Below are 14,064 nucleotides of genomic sequence, written 5' to 3'. Positions count from 1 at the left end.
CTCTGGATCAATGACACTCAGGGCTAAATTACCTAACCTCTTAGTGTCTTAGTTTCTTCATAGATAAAATAAAAAGATAGCAGTGTTACACCAGAGGTCTTTGAATCAGCACAGCACAGTGATTAAAGAGCACAGGCTTTGGAGTCAGGATGCTTGTTTTATGTCCTTAATCTTCCACTTGTACCTGTGGGAACCTCAGGCAAGTTACCAGATGTCTTGTTTCAATTTTAAGGTCTATAAAATGGACACACAATAATCAGCCACCTATGATACGGCAGTTGTAAGAATTAATATTATATATGACATAGAATAATAATATAATGTAATGATAAATAAACGATAGAGAACTGGCCTGGCACATAGAAAACACTCAATAAATGTTAAGGATAGTCTTTACAGACCGTATTGGAAGACCAATCACAGGAGGCTCCCACAGGTGAGATCCCCTTTACCCACCCAGCCTTGATGAGTTAGACTTGAGCAGAATAAGCTCAGCATTCACTTCTAGTTCCTTCATCCAGCTGGAGCAGAAAGAAAGTTGTAATCCCATAGCTGTTAACTTCGCACAGAGAAAAGACACACCCAAAGGCATCCAAATTAGAGACGTGCCTACTAACCCCATGGCAACTCGGAGAAGGAATTCTGCCATTGAGTGTGTTTAGGAAGGTGGGGTGAAGACTGGGGATGACAGTGCTGTCCATACCTACCACCAGATGTGCAAATCAGAGCACAGTACTGAGCAAGACGTCATCATGACATCATTATACATGGAGGGTGGAGCATAATGGATCATTAATTTGCTTTTTAGTGTTTCACAGTGAAAAAAGACCAAGGGTGGGAGTTCAACATTTTCGTCTTCTGAGAGAGCACCTCTATCATAGACTGTTATCCCGGGAGCAATTTGTAAGCAGTCTGTTGCTCATGGAGAATAATGCGTTATGACAGGGAAATATGAAAAATGTTGATTTCTTTCCTCCCAGTTCTTTTTTTAACTGCCTGGGAACTTTTTTTTTTTTTTTTTTTTTTTTTTGTCTGAGCAAGCAAGCTTGTAAAATAAATGCTGCTGCATTTTCAATAACTGGTAAGATGTCATGGGTTAATAACACGTGAGCTAGTAAAATTGGGGGATAAGATGATTCTTTCACTTGTAAGAATGTACTGTTGTCACACAGAATGCCATGTTAGTCCTTAAATTTATTCTTCACTCAATACAACCTCTTGGCTTCTTAAGTATTTCATGTGTGCCTTCAGGGAGAAGGCCAGGCACACTGGGGCTGACAGCTGTCCCTTCTTCCCATTATTTTGTATCTTTCTTTTCTGAAGCTTGCCATTTCCAAGTCACTAGCCTTTCTTCTGTCTGTCCAGAGAAGCTGCACAGAGAGCAAAGAGAAATAACTTTAACTGCTCTTCATTCAGCTGGTCATTCAATAATATTCACTTCCCATGTCTGGATTCTACACCTAGCTGTGGAGAGGCCATGATGAACAAGAGGAAGCCACATGTCCAAGGAGCCTAGGGTCCCCATCAAATACAACAGAAGTAAGCCTGAAATGATGAGACAAAGACAGTGATGGAGAGTGATAGCTGAAAGAATGGGGGAGGGGGGAGGCAGTTAACGTTTGAAGTGGGATCAGCATCGTATCTGTGAACTGTGGTTGAAGTGGTCACATCATTAAAAAAAAAGTCCTGGTCAGTTATATTAAACTACATTTCAAAGGTACTCTTTGAAATACATTCGAGTACGTGAAAACATCCCTGAAGATGCAAGAGATAAATTGATGTGGTGCTGGAGCCGATTCTAAGTGGTCCATGGATCTAGCTTTAGATAATAATCTGAATGTTAAAAAAGTATTCCCTTTCTAATTCTATTTTGAGCTGTATGTTTAGAGACAAACAGAAAGTCTCATAGAGGCTACATGTCTTAAACATCTCACTAACACTTGGTAAACAGTACCCTTACATTTTTTTTTTAAACAAAGATTAAGCTCAGAAACTCAACAGGGAGAGTTCAGCTGGAATTTGGTAGCTTTATTCTATTTTTCTTGCATTTTTCCAAGTGTATCCTTTTATTTTTGGTTAGTGAGTTACAGAGTTTCTTTTTCAAATAAATTATTTAAACAAATTGAGTTGGTAGAAAGAAGCATGGCAGGCAGATTAGAGCCAAGGTGGTGAAAGGCTGTGGCACAATTGTGGAAGGAGTACGGGGATGACGGAGGTTCAGTGAACAAGGGCACAATGCTCGGGATGAGAAAATCTGGCTGTGAGTCCCCGCTGCACCACCAGCTAGCTCTGTGACCTTGGGCAGTTCACCTAGCCTCTCAGAACCTTGGTTTTCTCATCTGTACAACAGGAACAAGAATCTCTACTCTAGCTTCTTTGCAAGCTTGTGAGAACTGGATGAAGGAATGTGTAAAGTGTGAACAACTGTAGACTTTATATTACCATCTAGTGAAGTTGCAGGGAGGCAACACGGCTTTATGGTGAATGTTTTAGGATGGGGACGGAGATTTGCCAACATCAACAGAGTTCTTACTATGGGCAAAGTGCTGTATATATATATGGGAATAATTAGGTTTATTTATTTATTTGTTTATTATTTTTAATGGATGTACTGGGGATTGAATCCAGGACCTCATACATGCCTAGCACGCACTCTACCACTGAGCTATACCCTCCCCCTCACAGTGCTGTATATTTTTGAAAGTAGAAAAATGAATACAATTTGGCCTCTACCCTCAACGTTTATAGCTTGTCTACGGACTAACACATAGATGTGCATTATTTTGTAGACTGTGATACATATTATAAATGGGCTTAAAGCCCTAGGCAAAGGAAATAGGAGGAGGTTGATTACCTGAGCGTATGTGATAAGAACAGCTATCATTTTGGAGTCTCTTCCAAGGGCCAGGGAGCCTGCGAGGTATTTTGTGACATTAGCTCATATATTCCTCACAACTGGGGAATCGAGATCAGAGAGGCTAAATAGCGGTTCCACGGTGAATCATGGTGATGATGTTCATAAATAAATACTTCTTAGACGCCCAGCGCTGTGCATCCTCCTATACATTATCTCATTTCAGTCTTACCACAAGCCTATGGGATAAGAGGCTTGCAGAGTTAGTGAATGGTGCTGTTGCAATTTAATTCCGAGGTGGTGTTCGACTCCAAAACCCATTTCCTCCAGTTCTACTGCTTCCAATCAGCAGCTGAGCTGTGGGAGCCAGACACTGGCTGTGCACAGGGAAGGTCCATTCGGGGCTCTTGTGAAATGTTAGGTTCCAATCTCAGCCGGGCTTCTCTAAGTTTACCTATGTCACAATCCCTCTTTCTGTCTCACAATATATGCTCCTAAACTAAAGCATCAAGTCGTAGGACCATGTAAGTGGCTAACACAGCTGCATGACACCATGAGGTGATGTTGGAAGGGACATTTCAAAAGGAGGCAGAAGAACTGGGTGAGAGGGCAAGGTAGGATGTCTACATCGAGTTTGTGGGGGCTAGAAGCTGTTACTTCCCGTAGGAACTTATAGGATCGATTCTCGGTAAACACAAAGGGAACTTTGGCTTGTGCTAAATCCAATCTCGTTTTAGAAAGAGAAGAGGTTACGGACCAAAGGTCCCTCAGCAGGCAGAGGAATCAAGAGATGGTACATCGCCCGTGTCTCAATGCTCATTTTCCAAGAGCAGTGGTTTTCAAAGAGTGCTCTCCAAATCAGCAACCCCAGCACTTCCTGGGACTTTATTAGAAATGCTCACCTCAGACCCATAGAATCCGAAACTTCCTGGGTGGGGCTCTGCAATCTGTCTTAACAAGCCTTTCATCATTCTGATGCATGCTTAGGTTGGAGGTTGACTGCAAAGTATCTGCTATATAGTATGCCGCACGTGGCAGGAAGAACAGGGGAGATTTAAGTCATTCCCCCGCCTCCGCTGCCAGCTCTTTTCCCTCTTTGTTCCCAGGTGAAGGGCTGAAGAGGCTCAGTGTAGCAACCTCCTGAGATCTATAGGACACTGAAGTATCTTAGACAAGGGGATGAGTCTATGGAACAAATACTGGGCTGGGGTTGGAGGCCTGGGTGTGCTCCCAGGTAGCCAGAGACTAGGTGTTGTCGGGCCATCAGTGTGCCGGAGGAAGTGGAGGAGAGAGGCTGGGCCCTGGGATACCGTGCCAGGTTCCCCCGCCCCATAACCCCCCAACACAGAGCAGCCAGGGATCTAGAGAAGGCTCTTCTCCACACTAACCCTCCGCATCTGTGAGCCACTAGTGGAGGCACTCAGAACCCTGCAGTGAATTTCTCCAGAGGCAGGAGGCCTATGGAAGGAAGGGCAGAAGAGTGAAGCTGGTGGAACGCAAAGGTTTGTGGAAGGCACCTGTGTGCCCCTGCGGACGATTTTTTGCTTTATGCTGAAGGGACGATAACATTTGAGGTGGGGAAATAAGAGAAACTGATTTGTACTTTAGCAGTAGCTCTGGCAGCAGCATCAAGGATGGACTAGCGGAAGCCAGAGACTTGTGGGCAGGCGATTATCACACTAAGTCCGGGTGGGAAATAGAGGCTGTGTGTGGGGTAGGAACAGATTTAAGAGAATACGGATTGGGATATGCCGGGGAGGCTAGGGACGCGGTAGGACCGACCTATTGGGACTTAGTGACATGTAAGTGTGGTGCAAACATCCTGGCTTCTGAAGTCCTGGAATCAGTTGGCTATAAGATCCTGAGCGCAGGTCAGTGATCATCCCTCCTTTTTCCTTCTTATCCAAGGAGCCTGGGCTTTGAAGCCTGACAGATGAGGGTTCAAAACTCCCGCGGGAATGTAGCTTCCACCAGGGCGGGATTCCATCTCTTTGGTTCACAGCTATATGCCGAGCGACTGAACAGTGTTTGGCACTTAGTAGGCGCTCTATAAACTTTTGTTGAATAAATGAATCAGTGACGATGGCTGTACTCCAAGCCTCCTTTCCTCCTCTGCATACCCTACCTGGAACAGTTGTTGCATAAGATCACCTAGCCCAGAACTTGATGCACAGTAGGCGCTCAACAAGTTGTGTTTTTTCCTTCGTCTCTACAGCAGAACGGGTCCCTAGGCGACCGTAAGGGAGGGGTTTCTGTCCCCTGCGCCTTCTCCACCTCCCTTCGCGCCCGCGGGCCCGCCGGGTCTTGGGGAGCACTTGGGCGGGGGGAGGCGGGGACAGAGGAGCTGCAGGGCGGGGAGCGGGCGCTGGCGGGCGGGCGAGCGGGCGGCTCGCGCGGAGCTGGTCTCCCGCTTACGTAAGGCGCGAGTCCCGCGCGGCCGGCCGGGGCTCCGAGTGGGGGCGGGCGGAGGCGGCGCCGCCCAGCGGGATCCGGGCTGGAAGCCTCGGAAGCGCCGCGTCCCGGCCGAGGTGTGTGTTTATTTGGCTGCTCTGGGTGGAGAGGCGCTGGACTCCGGCTTCTCGCGGTGGGGAGCGCATCCGTCAGCACTCGGCCGAGGTGGGCGCTGGGGCGTCCTCGCGGGCGACGGGCAGCAGTGGCTGCCACGACTCCGGGGATGTGACAGCCGCCGGGGAGGGGCCGAGGCGCGGACCGAACGCCGCCGACGTGCGGAGACCCGGCCTGGGGCTCAGTCCCCAGGCCGCTCAGGGGGTAGGGCGACTGGGGGCGCTCTTGGAGTCACCGCCCATCCGGCTCCTCACTCCGGGGAGACCCGCGTGGGGATGCTGGGCCGCCCGGCCCCCTACTCAGATGGGGCGTGGGGCGCGAGATCGTGGAAGGGACCGAGGTAGGACGGGACAGGCTGACCCCCGAGCCCCCGAGGGCTGCCCTGGCCAGGCGCGGGCGCCCGGGAGTTCCCCAGGATCGCAGCGTGGGGGCGAGGAGGGCGGGGAGGTGTAGCGTGGCGCCTTACTCCGCCTTCGAGCCGCCCCGGCGCGGGGCTGAGGGGAGGGGTTGTCTCAAAAGTCTCTCCTTCCCCTGCAGGGGCGGCGGCGAGTCCCCGCGCAAGCCCAGGGTGTCAGGCAGGGGCAGAAGAAACAAAGTTCCCGGGGCTTCTCTGAGGCCGCTGTCCGGGTTGCGTGTTCGGCCTCCCCCTCCTCGCCGAGGCAATGGCTTCCAAACTCCTGCGCGCGGTCATCCTTGGGCCGCCCGGTTCGGGCAAGGGCACCGTGTGCCAGAGGATCGCCCAGAACTTTGGCCTTCAGCATCTCTCCAGCGGCCACTTCTTGCGGGAGAACATCAAGGCTAACACGGGTGAGGGGCTGCGGGGGCGAGGGGCGGGGTGAGCGGACGCCAGATCGGGTGAGGCAGGGAGGCGAAGGGCCCGCGAGGGGCCGGGTCTCGTCGGTCCCCGGGAGCCCTTCCCCCGCCCGCGTGTGGTCGTGCAGGCTCCTACGTGCCGGGGCGCATGCAGCCGGTGGCCCGCTGCCGTGCGGCTTAACCGCGCCCGGGGAGGAGGCCAAGGCTCGCCGGGAGGAGGGTGGGAGGTGCGAGCGGCTCCTCTGGCTGTGGGGTAAAACCGGCAATCACCCAGATGAGGGAGCGAGATTAGGGCAGCTCAAAACCGCGAGCTTCCCTCTCGCCCGGCTTCCTTAAGGCTAAGCCATCCCCGCCCCTTTGCCGTCTCCCACCCCGTCTCTCGAGTCGTGCCCTCCGCAGCGCCCCCTTCTTTCGCCAGAGCCCCCCAGGCCGAGCGCCGCCCACCTGTGGGAATCGGGCCCCGCCGCGCGCTGGGGAACCTGTGGCGCCGCGCGCTCCTCCTGCCCCTCCGCGTCGCCTCGGGCCTCTGGGCAGAGCTCTGGGTGGCTCTGAAAGGCCTGTCTGTTCGCTGCCGCCCTTCTAAGGTAAACTCTCACCAGTAACTCCCCCTTCTTTCCAAACCGGGGCCTGGCCGTTAGGAGACAAGGAGGAGACTCAATCTGATAAATTACATTTAGAATCCAGCTTCCCTGGAAATGGCTTCTTGAGAATGCCTCCATTGGCTTGCATGGTGAATTTGGGGATATAGGTCGCCTGTTCTTGGTCTTTCAGTACGGCCCCTCTCCCCTTCTTCCACCCCGCGTTCACACCAGTGCATAATGAATTGGCATTAAAAGGCGAGAGGTAGCTGTTATGCCGCTGCGAGGTACACAGCCCTTCTGGAATGCAGAAGCTCACAATTAGCAACTCCTTTATGAAAACTTGTTATTGCAAATGGGGTGCTTCACCGCCGACACTGTTCTCATCGGTGTCCTGGATGGTTGTGGCCCATTATGGGCTAATTATCCAGGGATCTTCATTGCGGAAGCAAAGATTAGTTTGACGAGGTGGGTGGAGGACGGTGCTGGAAAACTGGAAGCTTAAAAGCGAGGAATTAAGAAATATCTCAGAGGCAGAGTTTTATTCATTATCTCTTGAGCAGGCTGTAAAAGCAATCTTTTATTTGGGCTTTAAGAATACTGCCCCCCACCCCCCATCTCTCCAGGGGCTGAGTTCTGCGTACTAGATTGCATCTTGAATTTTCTCTTTCGAGTATTGTTACCATAATTGGGTCTATTTTAATTTTAATACCACATTCAAATGCATTTTATTCCTTCAGTGTTTGGAATGCAGTTTGGGGATAGAGGCGGAGAACTGCATGAGGGGGAAGGCTGGCTCTCAACCCAAGGGTGTTGTGGGCAGGTGTGGCTTCTCCAGGGTAGGAAGATGGAGGCAGAGTCTGGGGAGGCAACTGCTGGAGTGGGATTGAGCCCATTTCCCCCAGTTCTCTATATCTGACATAGTAACTTGTTTCCTCCTGGCATGAAGGTCTTCACACTGTCCATCCTGGGACTGGATTAGTGGCTCTTTCCATTTTTAAAGAGAATGTGATGGGAAGTAGCCATCTGTACTTTCTTAGAAGTTTTGAAAACTTTCCACTTGCTGTTTTCCCTTATTTTTTTCATTTTAACTCTCCTTTGTTATGAATTTTAGTTTCCATTCTCTTTCAAATGCTTCCCCCCTGCCCCCCCCGCCACTTTTCTCTCAGGGTGACTATGAAATGTTTAAATTATCTTTCTTTTCCTTTTGGGAATCAAGTAGTTTTTGCATGAACCAATATAAAAAACTTTATCAGGGAAAGAAGAAAAAAAATAAAGGACAATGATTTGTTTTGAAAGTGGCCTGTTTCTAGTGGACTTGGAGGGTGATCTTGGATTATTTTTCTCTCTCAGAAGGTCTAAGAGTCTTACAGGCTCACTGCCTGTTAAATAAGAAAGCATTCCGCAGTGTTTATTTTCCTGTTACCTGCTGTTTGCTTTTAGCCAGTTTCCCGGTAGAGGAGTTCAGCGACCCCTCTGTATGTACCCCGTCATAGCTGAAGGATTGAAAGAGGTGATGAAGCCCAGCAAAACCCCAGGAAAGAAAACCTTGGTAGGAATTTGAATTGGAAAGAAGCTCAGGCCATCTGCTCCAGCCTGGAATGGGGCATGCTCCTGTCCACATGGCTTTCCTGCAGCCACTGCCTGCTGAAAAGCTGCTCCTCTCTGGAAGGGCTGCTCATTGCTTAGGTGAAGTCTTCCCTCACCAGTCTGGGCAGAATTTGTCTCTTTCCTCTGCACATAGCTTGTTGATTCTGTTGCTGTCACATACAGTTATGATACGGTGCAGAAAATGTCTTCTGCGTCATCCGGTAGATACTTACTGAGTGCCTGCTGCATGTCAGTGTTCTGGGTGCTGGGGGGCTATAGCAGTATTTCTTCCACCTTCACCACATTCCAGTTCTCTCTGATAGACTTAAAGGGCAGTGAACTGACGAAGTACCTAATGCATAAAAGGAGTTTAACAAGTCTGTGATGAAGGCATGGGTCACTGGTTCTCTCTACATCTTTCCCAGTAGAAGTCAAACAGCCTCTGGCGATCAAGTTCATTTTGTTTAATTAGCTCTGATTTATGGTAAAAGTTTCTATTTACTATGGATCTGAGGTTAGCCTCGTGACTGATGTTAACCATTGGCTCTGCCTGGTCTGCCCAGAGCCGTGCAAGCTGGGACTTGCCAAATAACTTACTTGAAGACCCACCCCCAAGTCTTAGGCTCACATTTTCTTTAGTACATTGTATGAATAGAAGAGAGGGTTCTGATAGGTTGCTAGAAGCCGGGTCCTACACTCTGTCATAAAGAATATTAGCTTTTTTCTCTCTATGTGTGTAGTGTTTGCATACATGTGCATGTGCACACACACAAGGCTGGCATTCAATAGTGAGTCCCATTAAAACTTATATTTAGTGATAGTTTCTTTTGTTGAGTGATGGGTGACTGAAACCTCCCTCTGAATGTGTGAGAATTCTGTTTTAATGATTGGCCAAATAGTGGAATTTTAAAAAATCACATTCTGTTCTGGATCGAGTGCAGGAAAATTGGCAAGTTTCCATTTGGAAGCATCCTGGACTTGATTGAGAGAAAAGATGTTCAAGAGCAAACCTGTTTCTTTTAATTAATATTAACTGCAGCTCTTGCTGAGGTTTGCAGATGGGGCCAGCATTTCAAATTAGACTATGGGCTGAGCCTCTCTTCTTTGAAAAGATGACCTAGTTCAGAGGGTTCAGGTTTTTTTTTTTTTTTTAATTCTCATTAAGTATAAATGTGTTTTTTCTTATGTAAGAATGAAAACTTCTGAGAATTATAGGACAGAGAAGAATATTAGAGAGACTAATATTCAACAGTGTATCTAAACCAAATAAATAGTTCACCTCTTTGTAGACCATATAAACTCTTGGCTTATCCTGGGATTTCTAGAATATGCTGTATTCCATTTTTTTCCCCCTAGCTTAGGGAGACTTGGGATGCAGCCCACGTCAAGGGTCTGGCCATTTTGGTGGAATCTCTCTGGTGCACAAGTCCTCTCCACATCCTCCCCCTATTTTTTCTGGTTTCTTTGTCTGAGGGCTTTCACGCGTACTTGAAGAGAACTATTTGTGACTTGAATAAGGTGTCCCCTGATGGTAAGAATGCCTTTGCCACATGCACAGCTGAATCTGAGCATTCTTCTAGTGTAGTCATTTTTTTTTAAAAGTAGCTTTTTCTAATCAAAGTCACGCCTTGTAGAAAATTTGGAAAATGGGAAGCTGTGGAAGACATTAAAAAGGCAGGTAAAAATTACCCACAATTCCACTCTGACACTTAAATTCTAACAGAAGTTATTTTTTTCTTTTCTGTGTGTTTTCCCCTCTACCTCCAACAAACTAACTTGGCATCGTATTGGTTGATAACTGCTCCCCCTTTCACTTAGACATGTATTGTGAGCATTTTCCTGTGTTCTTAAAGCTTCTTCAAACACATTTAAAATTTCTATGTAATAATGCATTCATTCAGCAGATACTTTTCGAGTACCTTTTGAGTACTCTGATATCCCTTAGTTCTTAGAGGTGAGAGTCCACAGCAAGGTGAGGAGGGGACAGGGAATAAACAGCATAGTGTTTGGTAAAGGTGCATGTGATGAAGGAGATGAAATGGTGATGGGTTGGTGATGAGGTCTAAGGTGGCTATCCTAGTTGTGTGATTAAGGATGCCTATCTGGGAGGTGAGGAACCACGGGATGAACACCTGATGATCTAGGAGCAGAGTGTTCCAGGGAGAAGGAACAGCAAGTACAGAGGCCCTAAGGTGAAAATGAGCATACTTTGTTCAAGGAACAGCAAGAAAGGCAGTATGTTTGGAGCCTGATGAGCAAGGGGGATGTGGAGGAGATCAGGTGAGAAAGGTGAGCAGGTAGAGCCTTGAGGGTCCTGGGAAAGACTGGACTTTGGCACTGAAAAGCTATTGAAAGGTTTTAAATAGGATAGCGACGTGAATGGATTGACTTTCTAAAAATTGACCTTTAGGATGCTGTGTGAAGTGACAACGGTCGTACCAGGGAGGCCAGGTGGACGAGGAGAGTGGACCATTGGACTAGGTGGTGGTGGTGAAGGAGGAGAGGAATGAAGGGCTTCAGGATGTGTATGAAGGCAGAGCTGACCGGACAGAATGAAGTGGCCGTGAGAGGTGACGGAGAGAACGCAGTCTACCATGAGTCCTAGGATTCTGGCCTGAGCCTCTGGGTTGAATGTGCCTTTAGATTGAACTAGAATGTGCCTAACCAATGTATTGTGGAACATTTGATTTTTTTGCTGTTTAATGATGCTCTTATGAACATCATTGTATAAACCATTGGGCAGATAAACCTTGGCATAGGTTACTAGGAATAAAATGACTGGACCAGAATAGTTTTAAAACCACAGGGTAACAGGGGAGTTTTAAATTTACAAACATCCAGTCAAGGTCTTGGTGTAAAAGTAGCTAATAGGTGCTACTTTACTGATGTACTTTCTGGCTTACTAAATATATTATTCAAGTATAGACAGAGATACACACATATTTGTGCCTATGTATTTAAACTCTTTCCTTGTTTTTCTGATTATAAAAATAGTATGTGTAAGTTAACAAAAGTTAGAAAGCCAAGAAAGATAAAGGAGCAAAACCTGGTAATCCCACTAACTGGAAGGAAAAAAAATACTGTTAATATTTTTATATGCAGTGTATCTTCTCGACTGTTTTTCAAGAATATATTATGTATTACTCTTTTGAAAATTGCTTGTTTTATTTCACTATGTGTCATTATTTTTCAGTGTCATTAACAGTCTGTTCTTTAATGTGAGTTTAATGCTTTTGTACTATTTCAATATAATTTTTATTTCACTCTTGATTTTTTGAAAAGGTAATACATGCAGATAGTAAAACTTTCAAATAGTACACTAGGAATGGAGGGGAAAATCTCCCATCCCTGACTTCTGTTTCCCAGTTACGTTCCATACAGATACTTTTTCATCTAAAGAATTTGTGCATACACATATCTCATATATGTATGTATAGTGGTGCCTCTTTTTTTTATGTACAAATGTATATTTTATTTTGCACTTCTTTTTTTAAAACTTAGCAGTATAGCTTGGACATTGATTTCAACTAGCATATGTCAATCTACAATATTCTTTTTAAAAAAATCTGCATTTTTTTTTAATGTACAGCTGTGCCGTTGTTTCTTTTCTATCCATTCTCAGATGTTTTGGTCTCAGGACCAAAACACATTTTTTTAACACATTTGAAAATCATTGAGAACCCCAAAGAGACTTTGTTTATAAGGGTTCTACCTATAAATACTTATATGTATTATTATATATACAGATATAGATACTGTTAGAAATTAAACAGAAAACTTAAAAATATTTACTAATTCATTAAAAATAACAATAATACGCCCATTACATGTTAACGTATTTCTATAAAAATGCAACTTTTCCAGAACAAACTCCAGTGGGAAGTATCTGGGTTGTTTTTGCATATTTGCAAATCTCATTAATGTTTGGCTTAACAGAAGACAGCTAGGTTCTTACATCTGGTTCTTCATTCAGTTGGTGTGCTATGTTGTTTTAGTTAAAGAATTGGAAGCATATCTGGTTTCACCCAGATATGTAGTTAGAGAAAGGGGGAACTCAGACCTCTGGAAGGATGCCTTGGGCCCTCAGGGATCCTCGGACCACACTTGGAGAATGGCCGGTTTAACCAGTCCCCTGCTGTTGGGAGTTTAGGTTACTTACAGTCTTTTGATATACAAAGCATGTGATGCTGAATGTCCTGTAAACATTTTCAACAAATGTGTAAGTGCCACTCAGTATTGGCTTGTGGGATGCAAAGAGGTGAGAAAAGTCTGTTCCCTGAAGGAGCTGCCAAGTTAATTGGGAGAGGCAGTCAGGCAAACAAGCATGAAGTCATGAAAGCCTGCAAGAGGTGGGTCCTGGGGACACAGGGAAGAGCTGGCCTACTCAGCATTTAGGAGGATTAGGCGAGACTTTTTAGAGGAGATTCCTGAGCCGAGTTTTGACAAATGAGCCCAGCTACAAATGAGGTGAGCAGAAGTGGTTGTTGCCACAACATACTTGGAACTCCTCTTCTGGAGCTTGGTTGTGGTCCACAGAGATCACTGCTTTTGTGACTTGATCGCACCTTGTATATTATCACTTTAGACCTCACTCATCTCTTAATTACACGTGCTATCAAAGGAAAGGGTTATTATGCCTGCTCCGTATCACCTTTTCCAGTTTCCATTACTTGTGCTTACCTCGACGACACACACACACACACACACACACACACACACACACACACACACACACACACGATGCCATGAAACTTAATCTTCTGCTTCAGACTTCCTGAAACTCCCGTGATGACGGCTGATCATGAAACTAGTAAATCAGGTACTAGGCTAATAGCCACAAATTCACCCATTATGAAGGGCCTGTTTCCTTTAAAACCTACCAGGTAAATCACTAAGTGGTATTATATTATGCTAGTCTGCTCTATGTGGGTCATATTGTGAGACTGTCTAAGGACTTGGAAATTACATTTTTGTTGTAAAATTCTGGAGCGTATGCTTTCACAATGGGTCAGATATATCAACCATGTATTGTCTTTTAGCAAACTAGGTTTTTGTTTGTTTGTTTGTTGTTTTAAAGCATGAGCAGGTGGTAGAGGCTACAGATTACTCTGCCTTTTTCCCCTCCACCATTTGATATTTTTAGTTCTGGTTGGCCTTTAAGACACAGTACAAAAGGTCTCATTTGTACAGCTTCATCAAGTCCAATTAGATGGCCAATGTTACATTTTAACAGTCTCACCTCCAAGTTTCAAGAGTTCTTGTCCTGGTTAAATGGCAGGTCCAGTAGCACGCCTCCCTTCCTTAGCCAGAGAGACTGATAGTATTGAAATAATGCAAAGTCATTCCTGCTCATCAAATTCCCAAGAAGCTAGAAATCAACTGTTTTCTGTTCTTCAGCACTTTCTTACTGACCAGTAACCTGTGACCCTGGCACTTTGTAATTCCTGTGACTTGGTCATTATAACTAACATGTGCAGAGGGTCAAGCGTGTGCCAGCCCTGCGCTGGCTGTTGTATGAGCATTCTCTAGTCCACATGCAGATCTACAGAGCAATTGTAATTCTTCATTTTACAAATAAAGAAATGGCCTCAGAGAGGTTGAGTTATTTATCTTAGGTCAAACAGGTAAATAGAGAAGCCAGCATTCACTCTTGAGACTGCATGG

General features: G+C 46.0%; 1 protein-coding gene across 6 annotated transcripts in view; it reads left to right on the top strand.

Moving 5' to 3' along the window:
- The first annotated feature begins 5,113 nt into the window (after nucleotides 1-5,113).
- The window catches only part of AK4 (adenylate kinase 4), a 71,188-nt gene continuing 62,237 nt past the window's right edge, over nucleotides 5,114-14,064 (top strand). The window contains exons 1-2 of one of the 6 annotated variants that reach the window (XM_074376330.1): nucleotides 5,114-5,382; nucleotides 5,957-6,226. In XM_074376330.1, coding sequence (XP_074232431.1) covers nucleotides 6,082-6,226 — 145 coding nt within the window. In that variant the 5' untranslated portion in view covers nucleotides 5,114-5,382; nucleotides 5,957-6,081. Of the gene's footprint in view, nucleotides 5,471-5,834; nucleotides 6,227-6,679; nucleotides 6,817-14,064 lie in introns of those variants that run through there. The other 5 variants (XM_074376328.1, XM_074376331.1, XM_074376333.1 and 2 more) reach the window with 5 other exon arrangements.

This window comes from Camelus bactrianus, chromosome 13, assembly GCF_048773025.1.
Source record: "Camelus bactrianus isolate YW-2024 breed Bactrian camel chromosome 13, ASM4877302v1, whole genome shotgun sequence".
Taxonomy (NCBI): Eukaryota; Metazoa; Chordata; class Mammalia; order Artiodactyla; family Camelidae; genus Camelus; species Camelus bactrianus.
The sequence above is the reverse complement of the archived record's forward strand: the minus strand, read 5'-3'. Positions and strand labels throughout refer to the sequence as shown.